This window comes from Ostreococcus tauri (assembly GCF_000214015.3).
Source record: "Ostreococcus tauri WGS project CAID00000000 data, contig chromosome 12, whole genome shotgun sequence".
Taxonomy (NCBI): Eukaryota; Viridiplantae; Chlorophyta; class Mamiellophyceae; order Mamiellales; family Bathycoccaceae; genus Ostreococcus; species Ostreococcus tauri.
The window spans coordinates 340,912-357,208 of NC_014437.2; the positions used below are offsets into that span (position 1 = coordinate 340,912).

The following is a 16,297-nucleotide window of genomic DNA, read 5'->3' on the forward strand; positions in this document are numbered from 1 at the left end:
CTTTCTCAGCCATCCTGGGTATTCCGGATGAAGTCGTTGAAAAACCGTTGGACAAGTCGTACTTCGCCGAGGCCTCTGCGTGAACTACTTACTGTGAGGAGTTAGATTGACGTTGTGACGGCCGTACTGAAATCGTAAATCTTTACGGTGGTTCGAGTCTGATTACTCAATCCTTCTCTGCGGGGGTTCATTTGTCAACATCACTCTTTTATATATTATTTCAAACGCAATTTTTGTGCATCCATCATTCGTCGTCGTCGTCGTCGTTGCCTCCACCGCCTCCAGACGACGGCCTTGCATCTGTCGCTTTCGGTTCGGTAAACTTGAAGTCCATGTCGCAATCCATTGCCCAGTGAAACTTGTCGATCAGAGCCTTGGTAAACACCGTGGGAGGCGGTACTTCGTGACGCTTGCACCAAGAAAGCGTGATTCTTGGATCGAGGTAGTTAATCTTCGATGTGCCGAGAGACACAGTCTTCAATTCTTCCTTCATTTCCATTTGAATCGCCAACTTAGCTGCCCGCTCCTTGAGTGCGGTAAGCTTCTTCTTTTGGTTCTTGTCGTCCTTGTTCTTCTTCATATCGGTGATTTGCTTTGCGAGATCCTTCTTCTTATCGTTCAACTTACCCATTTGTTCGTCGTGCGCCTTGCTCACGCCCTTCTGGTGGTTACACAAGATGGCCACCTCCTTGTTAGCGGCGTCGTACTTGGCCTTCTTTTGAAGCGTCGTGAGGTTCGTATCAGTGTCCGCAAGCAAGGAATCCAGGGTGATGGACGCATTGTAAGTACGGAACACCTTGATCGTGAGACCAGGCATGAGAGTTTGAAGGTGCGCGTTCACCTTGGACGGATCAATCAAATCGAAGATGTCCACATCCGGACCCTTATCCTTGACAAAACGCTGGAGGCACTTGTACGCGACTTCATCGATCTTGTGCTGTTGCAGATATTGAATGGAATCCTTACCGAGGAAATCGAATTCGATGACGTTGTCCTCCATAAACTTGATATGACCGGCGCGAAGCGTACAGACACCGACAGTGTCGGCGAGATCTTCGTCTTTTTCACCACCCGCACGAAGGGCGAGTTTATCCACCAGATACGTCGTTACCGCGAGCTGAGCCATCTCTCTCGACTCGCTTTGCATGTTCCTCTTGTAGTCGGCGCGAATCTTCTCGATGAACTTATGCAGCGATCGAGCCTTTTCGTACTTCTTTTGGTCGCTCTCCGCCTTAACGGTGGACGTGGCGCCAAATTGCACGTACTTCCAATCTTTGACGTTGATCACATCATTCCAGCCTGCGAGCCAAGTGGCGGTGTCGTTATGAATGACCGCTTTCCACGAGTGTCCGGGCGGCGGCGGCGGCACTCTCGCGTCCTTTCCTATGTTGATCGTGATGTCTTCCGGCATGACGCGTCGCTTAATCTTTCCCATCTTTGGGTGCTCACCGCGACCTCGGAACAAACCAGGAGGTTCGATGCGGAAGTTGCCGACCTTTTCACGTCTACCGTCGATCGTTGCCCACGTGTACATCTCCTCAGCCTTGTCCTTCTCGGCCTTGATGCGCTTCTTCTCTTCGCTGGTCATCTGCTTCTTCTCCTCCCGAATCTTCGCAAAATGGTTGTACATCTTCGTGAAGTCACACTTTCGGAAGTCCGTGATGAACGCGTGCGGTCCGTTCGCTAGGGCCTCTTTAAACCCATCCATAAAGTTCTTCACGAAGACGGCCTTTTGAGCGTAATCCGTGTCCTTCATGACGGCAAAGAAACCAGCGATTTCCTCTTCGTGCGGCAGAAGCTTCACATCCTGACCATCGTACGTGAGTGGAACGCCGTGCGGCTCGTACGGAGGCGGAAAAACGACGCCGTTATGCTCGAGCGTCTTCCACATGATCACCGCACCCTTCTTCACGTAGCCTTCGCTGCGGTTTATCTTTGGTCGCTTCACCTCTGTTTTAGGACGGTCCGAGCGCTCCATCTTCGCTCGCTTCGCCTTGAGCTTTGCCTTCTTCGCCGCCTTCTCCAGCTTCTCTAACTCCAACGCTCGCGCGTGGATCCTTTCCATCTTCGCTCGCTTGAGCGCCTTTCGTCTGCGCTCCTCTTCTTCGCGCTCTCGACGCTCCCGTTCCAAACCCTCGCGCCTCACCGCGAGCGACCTCGAGTCCACTTCGTCGCTCGAGCTGTCCAATCGCGAGCTCGGCTTCGCCGGTAGTGTCACCGGTCTCTTACTCATCTTAAAACCGCCTCCGAGCATCGGTTTCGGCGTCACCGTAGGCGGCTTAGCCGCCTGCGTCACCGCCGGCGGCTTCGCCGCGTGCCCGCTCCCGTTCACCCCCTCCGTCTTCACCCCTCTCTGCGCCAGCGGCACGTCGTCATCGTCGCTCGACCCATCATCCGCCGTCGGTTTCGTCGCCGGCGGGGCGGGCGCAGCGACGGGACGCTCGATCTGCGATTTGTTTTCCACACTTCGATTGTGATTCGGATTCACATTCGTCGTCACCTGCGCGTGCGTCGACGGCGCGCGCGCCGGCGGCGCCGGCACCGACGCGCGCTGCGCCAGAGGTATCTCATCGTCGCTCGACGATAACACCGGCATCGCGACGGACGACGCGCGTCGCGCTCTGACGACTGGAATTTGATTTTTGTGATCGCCCTACACTCGGATTTCTTATGGGTAAACAGTAGTACGCGGTGCGGTTTCCGTCGAATGATGACTCGGCAGCCGTGCGTTCGCGAGGTGCGACGCTCGGACGCGATACGACGCCGCTTCGAGCGCGCGCGCGGACGTCGGCGCGATGGACGACGTCGGGCGTCGACGCGCGTCGGCGTCCGAGGGTCCACGGCGGAAGAAACGGACGCGAACGCGTGATTCCGATGCGTTCGTTGACTTCACCGAGCTCGCCGAACGCGACGCGCGCTTGGCGTCGCACGCGTCGTGGGAGACGCTCGAAGACGGGACGAGACGAGCGAAAATTGATTTTACGAGCTGGGAAGCCACGCGGGCGCTCACGGGGGCGATCTTGGCGGTGAGACACGGCGCGCGGGGATGGGACGTCCCGGAGGGACACTTGGTGCCGACGACGACGAATCGAAGGCGGTACGTGGAGTGGATCGAGCGTTTGTTGGCGGTGAGCGCGCCGGAGGGGGTGAAAGGGGGGGAAGGGGTCGTGGGGTTGGACGTCGGGACTGGGGCAAGCGTAATTTATCCCTTGATTGGGGCGTCGACGCGCGGGTGGCGTTTCGTCGGCACGGATGTCACGGACGAGGCGCTGCGGAGCGCGAGGGAGAATGTGGAGAGAAATCCGCACTTAGAGGCGCTGATTGAGATCAGGGACGCGAGGGACGAAAATGGCGGTCGAGCGAACGTCTTTAGAGGCGTCGTGCGAGAGGGTGAGACGTTTGCGTTTTCCATGTGTAATCCACCGTTTTTCGAATCCATGGAGGAGGCGGGGAAGAATCCGAACACCGCGTGCGGTGGAACAGAGATCGAGATGGTGTGCGAAGGTGGCGAAGAGGCATTCGTCAAACGCATGTTTAACGAGTCGTTGGAGATGAAACACGCGGTGCACTGGTTCACGACGATGTGCGGGAAGAAGAGCACTATGACGAAAATGCGCGCGTTGTTCCACGTCCTGCGCGTGCCCGCCATCCGGACCACGGAACTCGTGCATGGTAAGACGTCGAGATGGTGCATCGCGTGGTCGTGGAGCAAGGAGGCCGCCGCCAATGCGAACGTGCCGTTACCAGATCCCGAGAGGTTGGCAAAGGTTGCTAAGTTTGTGCGCGAACAGACCGCGTCGACGAAGTAGATTAGCGTAGATAGAGAGCACTTTTAGCACAGCACCAAGCAGAATAGTCTACACACAACACCCTATGGCTAAAAATTACAGCTCGGACTGAACACGCACGGCAACGCCTCGTCGTCGACCGCCCAGAACGGGAATCCCATGTCCATCTCGCTCGGTTCTGGTCTTCGAGTTCTCGCAGCCTTGCCGAACGCTCGGCGCTTCTTCGTTCGGGGTCGAGCGCCCCAGATCCCATCCTTAGGTCCGCAAGCCCACGGTCGAGAGCTCCCCGGCGCGTGCGTTTTCGCGTCCCACTCCGTTCCCTCTCCCGCCGGTGGCGACGGTAAATGGTGACTTCCCACGCCCACCGTCGACGCGTCGCCCGCCGCGCGCCTCACCTCATCCGCGTCCGACCCGAACGTGAACTCGTAATCCCGCAGACTTCGCTTCAAGTACTGTCTGATCGCCGACCCCTCGCTCGAGCGATGATCGTTGTACCGATCGTTCGAGACGACGTACTCGGCGTCTTCCGCGAACGCGTACGCGATGCACGCCAAGTCATCCGCCCCCCGATTTCCCTTCCGTTCGACGCATCGAACGCGTCCGCGCTCGACGAGTTCGCGTAACCGTTCATTTCTCCACACCCCACCGCCCAAATACACCACGTGTCGCGCCACGACGACGTTCAAATCGCCGCCGTCCGCCAATCCGTGCAGCGCCCCCTCCACGTACGTCCTCGGCACGAAACACACCACCTCAAATCCCGCGCGCTCGCACCGCGCCACCGCCTCGACGACACCGCGCGACAACGGCTGCTTGGACGCGCTTCCGTACGCCGCGCGCAGCGCCGCGGCGTAGCCCCACGCCACGTTCGCGCCGTCCACGACCACCAGCCGTCGCGCCGTCGATGCCGCGCCCGTCACCGATGCGTCGCGCGCCGCCGTCCCGCGCGCGCGTCGTCCCGCGCGCGGGGTCGTCGGCGTCGGCGTCGTCGCCGTCGACGCCCGTCCGGGCGACGCCGAAGACGCCATCGCGCGGCGTCGACGCCGCCGCCGCGATGTGTCGCGCCGGACGCGCGCGGGGTGCTCCGTCGCGTACTCTACGTCACGCGCGAGCTATATGTCACGCGACGTCGACGCGGGGTAAAATCGTCCCGCGGGGGACTTTTTTAGGGTTTAGGGTTTAGGCATCGCGCCGACGCGTGGGTGTGGTGTTTTTTTGTTTTTTTTTTGAAAATCGCATCCATCACACGCGCGCGCGTCGACGTCGTCGCCGCGATGGGCGCCCCCGACGTGGACGAAGACGCGCTCGCGCGAAGGATCGGTGCGCTGTACGAACAGTGGCGCGCGCATCCGGAGACGTTCGGTGACGCCGAACACGTCGTGATCGGGACCGGGGCGAATCGCGAGGAAGATTTGCGATACCTCAAGGGCGTGGCGTTGGAGGTGTGGTTGTTCGCGTACGAACTCCCGGACACGATGCTCGCGCTGACGCGAGGTGGGAAGATGCGGTGCGTCGCGGGTGGGAAGAAGGCGGCGTTGGTGGAGGGGGCGAGGGAGGTGTTGCGGACGTCGCGCGGGATCGAGCTGGAGGTGACGACGCGGGCGAAGGGCGCGACGGGAGAGGCGGAGGCGAGAGCGATCGCCGATGCCCTCGTCGCGGAGGGCGGTGGTGTGGCGATGGTGTTGAAGGAGAAGAATGAGGGGGTGATGATGACGACGATGGTGAAGGCGCTGGAGGAGAAGGGGGTGGAGATTAAGGATTGCTCGCACGGCTTGGCGGCGTGCATGGCGAGCAAGGATGAGAAGGAGGTCGGGTTCGTGAAGAAGGCGGTGACGCTGACGAGCAAGGCGTTGGCGTTCGCGGTGAAGGAGATGGAGGGGACGATCGAGGACGAGAAAAAGATGACGCACGCCAAGTTGAGCGAGATGACGGAGGACGCGATCATCGACCCGTCGAGGCTCGGTTTGAAATTTCCTCCCGAGGATGTGGACATCTGTTACCCACCAATCTTCCAATCTGGCGGTGAGTACGACTTGAAATACAGCGCCGAAAGTAAGGCGACGAAGTTGCACTACGCTCCAGCGCCGGCGGTGGTGCACATGTCCGTTGGGGCTCGGTACACGCAGTACTGCGCAAACGTCGGTCGCACGTACATGGTCGACCCGACGGCGGAGCAAGAGGCGGTGTACGCCGCGGTTCTCGCCGCGCAAGAGGCTGGCATCGCCGCGCTCGTCGATGGGGCCACATGTTCTTCCGTGTACGAGGCCGTGCGCTCGTCCCTGGCGAGCGCTGAGGGGTGCGACGGAGAATCTTTGGCGTCCAAGCTCAACAAGAATGTGGGCACCGCCATGGGACTCGAATTCCGCGACACCGCGTTCGTGCTGAACGCCAAGTGCGAGAACAAGATCTCGAGCGGGATGCTCTTCAACGTTGCCGTGGGTATTCAAGGCTTGACGGAGCCGAGCGCCAAGGAAGGGAGCAAGAGCGCGACGTACGCCGTCATGATCGCCGACTCGGTGCTCGTCGGCGCCGCCGGGGAAGCACCCGCCGTCCTCACCACCAACGCCAAGGGCGTCAAGGAAATCTCTTACGTCACGAACGACGATGAGTCTGAAGAAGAAGAGAACGCCGACGAGGTGATCGTCAAGGAGGGCGGGGTCATTCTCGACGCGAAGACTCGTGGGGCGCCAACCTCTGCCGAGGATCGCGAGCGCCGCCAGCGCGCGTTGGCGGATAAGAAGAACGCCGAAACGTACAAGAGATTGACTCAAGCGGGCGAAGATGAGGTGCAGAACGCCGCGGCGGGCTCCTCCTCTGAGTTTGTCTCGTACAAGGCCGTTCGTGATGTCCCGACACCGCGACACCAAGAGCTCGTGCTCGCCGTCGATCAAGAACGCGAGACGGTTCTCGTGCCCATCTATGGGCAGCTCGTGCCGTTCCACATCATGTCCGTCAAGTCTGCGTCGGTGAGCCAAGACGCCGGCGCATCGTTCATCCGAATCAACTTTCAGCATCCCACTGGTGGCGCCGCGGCGTCTCAAAAATACGCGGCGGCGGTTCGCTTCCCGAACTCCATCTTCTTGAAGGAGGTGAGCTTCCGAAGCACGGACGCTCGTCACGCCAACCACGTCGTGCAAGAAATCTCCGCGTTGCGTCGTATGATCATCGCACGAGAAACTGAGCGCGCGCAACGAGCTGACTTGGTTCGCCAGGAGCGTCTTGTTCTCTCCTCTGGGCGCGTCCACCGCTTGACGGGGTTATGGTTGTTGCCGACGTTTGGCGGTCGAGGCGGTCGTCGCGCGGGAACCTTGGAAGCGCACACGAACGGTCTGCGGTACCAAGGTGCCAAGATGGACGAGCAGGTCGACATCATGTACGAAAACATTCGCTTCGCGTTCTTCCAACCTGCGAAGAAGGAAATCAAAACCTTGCTTCACTTCCACCTGAAGAACCCGATCATGGTTGGCAAGAAGAAGACGCAAGACGTGCAGTTCTACCAGGAAGTCATGGAGGCCGTCCAAAACTTAGATGGTGGCCGCCGAAACATGTACGACCCGGATGAGATCGAGGACGAACAGCGCGAGCGCGAGCGCCAAAAGCAAATCCAGAAGGAGTTTAGCCATTTCGCCAAGCGCACGCAAGAGATTTGGGAGCGGGATTTCCCGCACCTCAACCTGGAGTTCGACTTGCCGTACAACGAGCTCGCTTTCCAGGGCGTCGCCTTCAAGTCCACCGCGCGTATTTTACCGACGGCTTCGTGCTTGATCGAACTCACCGAGTTCCCTCCACTCGTCATCGCGGCGCAGGACATCGAGGTCGTCAACCTCGAGCGCGTTGGGTTCCACCTGAAGAACTTTGACATGGCCATAGTCTTCCGTGATTTCACTCGAGAGGTGCACCGCATCGATCAGATCCCGACCACGTACCTCGAGAACATCAAGCAGTGGCTCACCACGCTCGACATCAAGTACTACGAGGGTAAGGCCAACCTTAACTGGAAGCCGTTGCTTCGACAAATCAAGGAAGATCCGGATGGATGGCTCGAAGCCGGAGGATGGGAGTTCTTGAACAACGAAGCCACCGACAGCGAGGAGGAGGGCGAGGACGAAGCCGAGAGTGAATTCGAGCCGAGTGGTTCTGAATCCGAAGAAGAATCCGAGGAAGAATCTGACGACGACGAAAGCGTGTACGACTCCGACGAGGAGGACGGCGACGAAGACATGTCCGAGGACGAAGAGGAAGGCTTGTCCTGGGACGAGCTCGAAGAGAAAGCCGCGCGCGAGGACGCCAACGCGAGCGACTCCGACGATCGACCACGAAAGAAGAAGAGATGATCGAGTATACATAGTTCTAAAGAAATTCAACTTCAAACATCAACCAACGATCGACCGACCTTCTCTCTGCGTTTGCTTCAGATCGCGTCGCACTTGCACTTCCGCTTTACTTTTGGACGCACGAGGATTCGCCCATGTCCTACCTCCTCCCCCATCTCCGCAACGGATGGGCCGTGGACCAAGCGATTCTCTCCGAAGAGGACCGCGTCGTCGTCATTCGATTCGGTTCCGACGCCGACGACACGTGCATGCGCATGGACGAGGTGCGAATGCGCGAGTGGGACAGAGACTTCGAAACATCCTGCTCGAACACTTTGAACGACGAGACTGACGCATTGACGTTCATTCGCGACGCAGACGCTGGCGGGATGCGCGGATAAGATTAAGAACTTTGCGATCATCTACGTGGTGGACATCACAGAGGTGCGATCGCGAGGAGAACGAGCGACGGAACGGTGGAGCGGGACGCGTTGGCTGACACGCGCCGAGCAAAGCGATACTGTAGAGCGCGGGGTGGGATTTGATTCGCGCGCGACGGTGAATGAGGGTGAGAAAAGACGTATAGACTAACGAGAGAGCGACGGCGACGCGCGCACAGGTGCCGGATTTCAACGGAATGTATGAGCTGTATGACCCGTGCACGGTGATGTTCTTCTTCAGAAACAAACACATTCAGATTGATCTTGGGACGGGAAACAATAACAAGGTGAACTGGGCAATGGATGATAAGCAGGAGTTCATCGATATCGTGGAGACGGTGTACACGGGGGCGCGCAAGGGACGGGGTCTGGTGGTGTCGCCGCGAGATTACTCCACCAAATATCGGTACTGAGCAGTCGTTCACTTGTTTCATCTGCTCGTTCGTTCATTCGTTCATTCTTATCGCTAGCCTATCGACGTGTAATAAATCTAGAAATCAAAAGTACCGGTATATCAGTGCTCGTCGTTTCGTTGCGTGTACATCTAATCTCATCACTCATCTCTTGGTCTTCGGCGTCGCACGTCGCGAATACCGCCAGCGGTAATTGTGTACTTTGCCTTTGCCTGAGGTAATCGAGGCGATTTGGTGACGAAAGCGACGCGCTCGTCGTTCTCCCAGCTCAAAATCACCCTTGTCGTGCACGCGTGCGCGTACGATTCCCCGAGCGCCGGGACCAGTCTCGCCGGACCGTCCTGCTGCGGCTTGACGGTGACTTGATTCACCGTTACCACCGCCACGTCCCGCGACGTCGCGATGGACATCAAACGATTCGTCATCTTTGACAAAATCGTCGTTCGCAGTGCCATGTCCTGGAAATCCTGCCTAAAGTGAAACGCCACGCTATCGATGACGACCAACCGCACCCTGGGATGCTCCGCGATGAATTCCCCGAGCGTCTCTAGAACAGCCAAGAGTTCGGTGACCTCGTGACATCGAAACAAATGTATCCCGCTCAAAATCTTCTCCGCCGTGTACCCCTCCAGCGCCGCTTTCATCTCCGTCCGTCTCTCGGAATCGCTCTCGCACGCCTCCATCCTTCGCAGATGCTCCACCAACGCCGACGCCACGTCCATCGCCCGCTCCGCCATGAAACTCCCCTCCGTGTCCACGTATACCGCCTCCCCATCAGTACCCCCGAACGCCTCCGGCGTGCTCGCGCTCACGCACACCTGCGTGCACATCTGCGTCTTCCCCACGCCTGGACATCCACAGAACTCGGTGATCTCTCCAGAACCGATTCCACCGCCCAGGACGTCGTCCAACGCCTCGCAACACGTAACCGTCCGCGGTCGCCGTCGCTCATCCTCCAGCACCTCCGCCGCTGATCGCGCGCCTTTCAGCGCCGCGCCCTCACCACCGTGTCGAGCCGCTTTGAGCGCATCGTTCGCTTCCTCTAAGGTTAAACCAGACTCGCGCGCGAGGACGCTCGCCGAGTTTTTGGCGATTCGAATGAAATCTCTCGTCGAGCGAAATCCCGCAATTTGCAGTTTCGATCGCACGCTGGGAGCGAGGGGAAGGGAGACGAGGGCGTGGGAGTCCTGGAACCACTCCGTCTCGGGGTTTCTGTGCGACGACGGGTCCATCGGGACGATCTGTGAGGTAATTAGTGACGATTCGTGGAGCGACAGGTGGACTGTTTAGATTTGAAGCTGCGCGCGGCTTCGTACACTGTGTTTGTTACACGCCGACCGACGCTCGGTCGGTCGAATCCGATGATGTGCTCTCAAATACGGGAAAATCGCGGGTGAGACTTGTGTGTGTGCGTTATTGAGTCTTGGCGCCGAGAGAGGCGCGGATGACATCGTAGACGCCGGCGAGAAACTCCCTCGCCCTGCGGCGGTACTTGTCCACCGTCGGCGCGACGGCGTCTCGAGCGCGGACGCCGGCGTCGAGAACGATGCCGTAGGATTCCTTCGCCTTGGCCGTAACGACGACGAGATACTTTTCGCGAACGTCCACGATTAAGTTGGAGATCTTCCCGGCTACCTCGGTCGTCGCGCCCTTGCTCTGCTCGAGCAACGCGACCAAGTTATCCGCGCTCGACTTCAACACGGGTTTGATCGCCCCATGGGCGCTCACGAGCGCGCCCTCGATCGCGTTTCGCGTCTCCAGCGTAAAAACTCTCTCCACGATCGCGCGTGCGCGCGCCTTCGCGTCCTCGACGCCCTTTCGAACCTTTTGTGTGACTCTTCGCGCCGCGCGTTCGCACCGCTCTGGCCCGTACGCGTACACCACCGCGAACCCAGCGATCGCGCCGACGAGGAACAAGCCCTTCATACCGATCACCGGCGTTTTCACCGTCGTCACATCGCCCTCGACACCCGCACCGCTCTTTCGCATCGAACCGCCGAGCGCGGCGCGTCCGGCGTCCCTGGCGCCGCCGACCAACCCCCGCAGCGCGTCTCGCACGCCCTCTCGAGCGATCGCGCTCGCCTTCGACGCCGCCACCGCGACGTCACCGGAGACGTCGGGCGTCGACGCGAGCGGGTTGAGCGTCGCACCGCCGCCGAACAAAGCGTCGACGCCCTTGGAGAGGTTGGGATCGAGCGAGCGGGCGAAATCGAGCGCCCGGGCGATGTAGCCGACGTTCTCGCTGTACGCACCGGCGGCGAAGGCGGCCGCGGGGACGAGGACGCGTGTCGTCATTCTCACGCGTCTTTCGGCCGAGGGCGGCGCGCGAGACGACGTGTGCGGCGTAAAAGATTAATGACATTTGTTTTTAATTTTTTCAAATGAGTTTGTTCCCCCTGCTGCGACGCGAAGACGCCCGGTGGTCGAATCCGGTCGCGGGCGCGCGTCGAGGGGTGGATTAAGGAAGAAAAAAATAAAGTAACAATGTTTGCTGTGTACACGCGATGCGTCACCGTGAATCAGAGATTCGACATTTCCTCTCTTCGCTCGTCGACGCTCCAGCACTTGCCTCCGGATTTCACGGTGTCCGCGCGACTGGCGAAGGAGGCCTCGTCGGCGGCGGTACCGTCGGCGTACGCCGCGGCGGCGTCGCGAATCGCAGCTTCGCTGGCACGCTTGGCGATTTGTTCGAGCGTCTCGCCCGTGTACGTGTCCACGCCGTCGACGACGCCGACGCCGCTCGCGACGCGCGCGCGCTGGCGAAACGCATCCTTCTCTCCCTTGTGCTCCGAGTCGCACTTCGAGAAGCACGGTACCATGACCGCGGCGTCCTCGTACAAAGGCGGCGGCGTGACGCTAAACTTCCACTGACACGAAAAGTCATCGTAATTCGGTTGAATGTGTAAATCCATCCCGAAATCCTCCTTCAACCACTCCTGCGACGGCGCCTTGCACGTGTTCACGCACACGCTCGCGCACTGGGACGTCTCCAAGAACCGGCACCTCTCCGCCTTCACCGACTGCGGAACTCTAAAAGTTTTCGGCGCGTTCGCGAACGTCTTCCTCAACCACTCCGGTGTGGGTACCTCCACGTGATCCACCCCCTCCATCGGCCCCATCAACCACGGGAACAGATTCGTAAACACCAGGACAAACGCCCAGTTCGAGAACCACTCCGGCGCGTTCGGATGAATCACCTTTTTCCAAATCGGCGGCACCCATCCGATCCCCAACGCCGGTAAAATCCCCGCGAACACTCTCTTCGCCCGTATCTGCACGTCCCGCGCCGTGCCGTCCATGTCGTTCACCTCTCGCACCGCCGGCATGATGGCCGCGAAATCCGTCCACGGGCGCCCGTCTACGTCCCGCCCCACCTCTTCGACTAACAACTTCCGTATCGTCGCCGTCAACACCTTACTCACGGGCGACGCATCGATGGAGGCGTAATCCACCGCGCCGCTCGGGGTCAACGGCAGCGTGCTCTGTCTCGGGACGTGTCCGCGCCACGCCGCGTCGGGCGGTGACCCCGACGGAGACGCCCGTCGCAAAATCGTCGCGCATCGCGTCCCATCCCGCGCGCGTCGCGGTGCGCGCGCTCGGGACGTCGACGCGCATCTCCGCGCGTCCACACCGCGCATCGTCGCTCGCGCGCGTCGCGCCCGCGCGCGTCGCGGGGCGTCGCGCGACGTGGACGCGCGGCGCGTGTCGTGTCATACTAGGGTTTAGAACCACCCCGTAGGGTTTAGCACCATCGGTCGGTCGTCGTCCCACCGGGACCGGTGCGAATGTCGTCTCGGTCGTCGACGCCGCGCGGGCGTGACGCGTCGACGCCGCGCGCGCGTGGGCATGGACGCCGTGCTCGGGAGCGAGAAGCCCCATCGCGCCCCGCGCGCCGGGGCGAAGGCGAAGAAACGCGCGGACGCGGTGAAGCGGAAGCGCGCGGACGCGGACGGTGGCGGCGGCGGTGGGAACAATCCGCGGGCGTTCATCTTCAGCGGCGCGCGAAAGGCGAAGCGGGCGCGCGCGGTGGCGATCGAGAAGCAAGAGCGTAAGCTGCGAGCGCCGACGAAGGATATCGTCGAGGGTGAGGAGGCGCCGCCGTTCGTGGTCGTCGTTCAAGGGCCGCCGGGGGTGGGGAAGACGACGCTGGTGCGGTCGCTGGTGAAGCACTACACGAGACACGCGTTGAATGAGATAAAGGGACCGCTGACGCTGGTGACTGGAAAGAAGCGAAGGATACAGATCATGGAGGTGAAGAATGATCTGAACGACATGGTGGACGCGGCGAAGGTTGCGGATTTGGTGTTGTTGTTGGTGGACGGTTCGTTCGGGTTCGAGATGGAGACGTTTGAGTTCTTAAACGTGCTTCAGGTGCACGGATTCCCGCGAGTGATGGGGGTTTTGACGCATCTCGATCAGTTTCACGACGTGAAGAAGTTGAAGAAGACGAAGAAGTTGTTGAAGCATCGGTTTTGGACGGAGATTTACGACGGGGCGAAGCTGTTTTACGTCTCGGGCATGTCGCAAAACGGGAGGTATAATCTTCGAGACACGATGAATCTGGCGCGATTCATCTCCACGGCGAAAACGAAGCCGCTAATTTGGCGCACTTCGCACCCGTACGTCGTCGGCGACCGCTTTGAGGATATCACCAAGCCCGAGCTGGTGCAGGACAATCCGGTGTGCGATCGCGAAGTCGCCCTGTACGGGTTCCTACACGGCTGTAACCTGAAGCATGGACAGCTCGTGCACGTCGCCGGGGTCGGAGACATGGCGGTCAAAGAGATATCGCAGCTCCCTGATCCGTGCCCGCTCCCGAACAAGGAGCGAAAGCAGCGAAAGTTGGATGATAAACAAAAGCTTATTTACGCTCCGATGAGCGACGTCGGCGGTTTGTTGTATGATAAAGACGCCGTGTACATCACCGTGGACGACAGGCAGATGAACTTCTCGAAGCGTCAATTAGAAGAAAAGCTCACGGCAGAGGGTCGAGCGTTACCCGATGATATGGACGTCGATTTCGGGGTGGAGATGGTGCACGGGTTGCAGGACACGCGCATGACCGTCGATGAAAAGCTCAAGAATAGTGAGATCTCCCTCTTCAAGGGGAGTAAATCTCTCAAGGGTGAAGATTTCGTCAAGAAGAGCGCCTTTGATGTCGACGACGACGATGAGAGCGACGGGAGCGACGGGAGCGGCGATGAGAGCGGCGATGAGAGCGACGATGAGAGCGACGATGAGGATGCTCACTTTCCATCCAGAGGTTCGAAGAGACCGGGGGACACCAGAACTCGTCGTGCTGCAGATTTTAGCGAAGAACCAGAAAGGGGCTATGAAGACGCCGATAGTGAAGAGGATGAAGACGAACGTGACGATAACGAAGGCCTCGGCGCTGGCGCGTCGAAATGGAAGGAAATGATGCACGGGCGAACGCGTGAGAAGACGCTCATGGAGATTATCTACGACGAGACTGAGGGCACTACTAGGGCAGCGAATGCGGGTGATGATGATTCTGGATCAGATTCGGATTCCGATTCGGATCTATTCAAGTCTCGGGACGAGTCGGATTCAAAGGTTGACGCCCTCGATTCGTTTGATCGCACTAAATTCTTGCCGGAAGTTCGTTCGTCGCTGGATATCGACGACCCTTCGCTGCGGAACAGATTCGTCACCGGTGATTGGGACGCTGCCAAGGCAAGAGGAGAGGCGAAACCGCAGGCTGAAAACGATGAGGATGACGAGGTTTACGGAGACTTTGAAGATTTGGAGACCGGTGAAAAGTTTGGGCCGGGCACGAGCGGCGGAGATGACGAAGAGGAAGAGGAGGGGAGCGAAGGCGGTGCAGACGCGGAAAACGAAGAGCAAAAGCGTTTAGAAGAAAAACGCGCGAAACATGAGGCTATGTCGGAACGTACTGAGAAATCGGCAAACACGAAGAGTCCGAACTTTGTCGATCCCGATGGTCCGTCATCGTACTTTGAGTTGGTGAAGAATCAAATGAGAGATGAAACGGCGAGATCGCGCTCGATCCTCGACGTGTTGCCCAAGAGCACGCGACAAGCCATGGAAGGCTACCGTCCTGGGGCGTACCTTCGCATCGTTCTCGCCAAGGCACCGTGTGAATGGGTGGAAAACTTTGATCCCACCCGTCCCATTGTCATCGGCGGCATCCTCCCCGGCGAGGAGATCATGGGTTTCCAGCAGCTTCGTCTCAAGAAGCACCGTTGGCATCGCAAAACGTTGAAAAACCGAGACCCTTTGATCTTCTCTATCGGATGGAGACGATTTCAGAGCATACCGGTCTACTCCATGATGGATGCGAACTCGCGACATCGCATGATCAAGTACACACCTGATCACATGCACTGCTACGCGACGTTTTACGGACCGTTGAATCCACAGAACACTGGCGTCATTGCGTTCCAGAGCATGGCCTCGGCGCAAGCTAGCTTCCGCGTCGCCGCGACGGCAACTGTACTCGAGTTCGATCACTCGATCAAAATCGTGAAGAAGCTGAAACTTGTCGGCACGCCGATCAAGGTGTTCAAGAATACGGCTTTCGTCTCCGGAATGTTCAACTCAGCTCTCGAGGTGAGCCGATTCGAGGGTGCGGCGCTTCGAACCGTCTCTGGTATCAGAGGTACGATCAAGAAGGCGCTCAAATCCGGAGAGGGCGTGCACGGGCAGAAGGATGGTGGCGTCAAAGAGGGCAGCTTCCGCGCCTCTTTCGAGGACAAGCTTTTGCTCTCGGACATCATCTTCCTTCGAACGTGGACCAAGGTGGACGTCCCCAAGTTCTACAACCCGGTCACGACGGCCATGTTCAAGGACACGAAGGATTGGCGCGGTATGAAAACGGTCGGTCAGCTCAGATACGAAAAGTCGCTACCGATTCCAGTCAATCCGGATTCCATCTACAAGCCCATCGAACGACAGAAGCGCGTCTTCAACAAACTTCAAATCCCCAAAGCTCTTCAGCAAGCGCTGCCGTTCAAATCGAAGCCGAAACTCGAGAAAGCGCGTCGTCACGAGACGCTCGAGCGTCGTCGCGCCGTGGTCCAGGACAAGGAGGAGAAGAAGCTCACCACCATGGTGCAGCAGCTCAACACGATTCGCAACGAAAAGATGGAAAAACGCGCCGAGCAGCAAGAACGCCGTCGCGCTGTGCGCGCCAAGGCGCAGGCGATCGAGGACGAGTGGCGAGGCAAACTCAAGAGAGAGAAACTCAAGAGCGCGTACCGCGAGAAGAGCAAGGCAGAGGCCGCCGCGGCGCGCGCGCGAGAGTCTGGTGGAAAATTTACGAACAAGAAGAAAGGAAAGTCAAAGGATTGATTTTACCGGTA

General features: G+C 59.2%; 9 protein-coding genes across 9 annotated transcripts; 4 read left to right on the forward strand and 5 right to left on the reverse strand.

Annotated features, from left to right (window-relative positions):
• Positions 1–244: 244 nt before the first annotated feature.
• OT_ostta12g02040 (DNA topoisomerase I, DNA binding, mixed alpha/beta motif, eukaryotic-type) lies at positions 245–2,596 on the reverse strand (the record flags this gene model as incomplete). Its single annotated transcript, XM_003082300.1, has 1 exon — positions 245–2,596. One exon carries the CDS (start codon positions 2,594–2,596, stop codon positions 245–247), a length of 2,352 nt encoding a protein of 783 aa, XP_003082348.1.
• A 199-nt stretch (positions 2,597–2,795) lies between these two features.
• Positions 2,796–3,809, forward strand: OT_ostta12g02050 (Ribosomal RNA large subunit methyltransferase F-like; the record flags this gene model as incomplete). Its single annotated transcript, XM_003082301.1, has 1 exon — positions 2,796–3,809. The coding sequence occupies one exon, from the start codon at positions 2,796–2,798 to the stop codon at positions 3,807–3,809; it is 1,014 nt and encodes a 337-aa protein (XP_003082349.1).
• Positions 3,810–3,877: 68 nt separating this feature from the next.
• On the reverse strand, positions 3,878–4,816 carry OT_ostta12g02060 (Ribonuclease Zc3h12a-like; the record flags this gene model as incomplete). Its single annotated transcript, XM_003082302.1, has 1 exon — positions 3,878–4,816. One exon carries the CDS (start codon positions 4,814–4,816, stop codon positions 3,878–3,880), a length of 939 nt encoding a protein of 312 aa, XP_003082350.1.
• Positions 4,817–5,062: 246 nt separating this feature from the next.
• Positions 5,063–8,122, forward strand: OT_ostta12g02065 (FACT complex subunit Spt16p/Cdc68p; the record flags this gene model as incomplete). Its single annotated transcript, XM_003082304.1, has 1 exon — positions 5,063–8,122. The coding sequence occupies one exon, from the start codon at positions 5,063–5,065 to the stop codon at positions 8,120–8,122; it is 3,060 nt and encodes a 1,019-aa protein (XP_003082352.1).
• A 134-nt stretch (positions 8,123–8,256) lies between these two features.
• On the forward strand, positions 8,257–8,954 carry OT_ostta12g02070 (FACT complex subunit Spt16p/Cdc68p; the record flags this gene model as incomplete). Its single annotated transcript, XM_022982886.1, has 3 exons — positions 8,257–8,385; positions 8,480–8,545; positions 8,721–8,954. The coding sequence occupies 3 exons, from the start codon at positions 8,257–8,259 to the stop codon at positions 8,952–8,954; spliced, it is 429 nt and encodes a 142-aa protein (XP_022840106.1).
• Positions 8,955–9,094: 140 nt separating this feature from the next.
• OT_ostta12g02080 (DNA recombination and repair protein Rad51,C-terminal) lies at positions 9,095–10,186 on the reverse strand (the record flags this gene model as incomplete). The annotated part of the gene is made up of 1 exon (XM_022982887.1): positions 9,095–10,186. One exon carries the CDS (start codon positions 10,184–10,186, stop codon positions 9,095–9,097), a length of 1,092 nt encoding a protein of 363 aa, XP_022840107.1.
• Positions 10,187–10,367: 181 nt separating this feature from the next.
• OT_ostta12g02090 (unnamed product) lies at positions 10,368–11,249 on the reverse strand (the record flags this gene model as incomplete). Its single annotated transcript, XM_022982888.1, has 1 exon — positions 10,368–11,249. The coding sequence occupies one exon, from the start codon at positions 11,247–11,249 to the stop codon at positions 10,368–10,370; it is 882 nt and encodes a 293-aa protein (XP_022840108.1).
• A 224-nt stretch (positions 11,250–11,473) lies between these two features.
• OT_ostta12g02100 (Domain of unknown function DUF4033) lies at positions 11,474–12,592 on the reverse strand (the record flags this gene model as incomplete). Its single annotated transcript, XM_003082308.1, has 1 exon — positions 11,474–12,592. One exon carries the CDS (start codon positions 12,590–12,592, stop codon positions 11,474–11,476), a length of 1,119 nt encoding a protein of 372 aa, XP_003082356.1.
• Positions 12,593–12,800: 208 nt separating this feature from the next.
• OT_ostta12g02110 (IQ motif, EF-hand binding site) lies at positions 12,801–16,286 on the forward strand (the record flags this gene model as incomplete). The annotated part of the gene is made up of 1 exon (XM_003082309.2): positions 12,801–16,286. One exon carries the CDS (start codon positions 12,801–12,803, stop codon positions 16,284–16,286), a length of 3,486 nt encoding a protein of 1,161 aa, XP_003082357.2.
• Between the last annotated feature and the right edge of the window lie 11 nt (positions 16,287–16,297).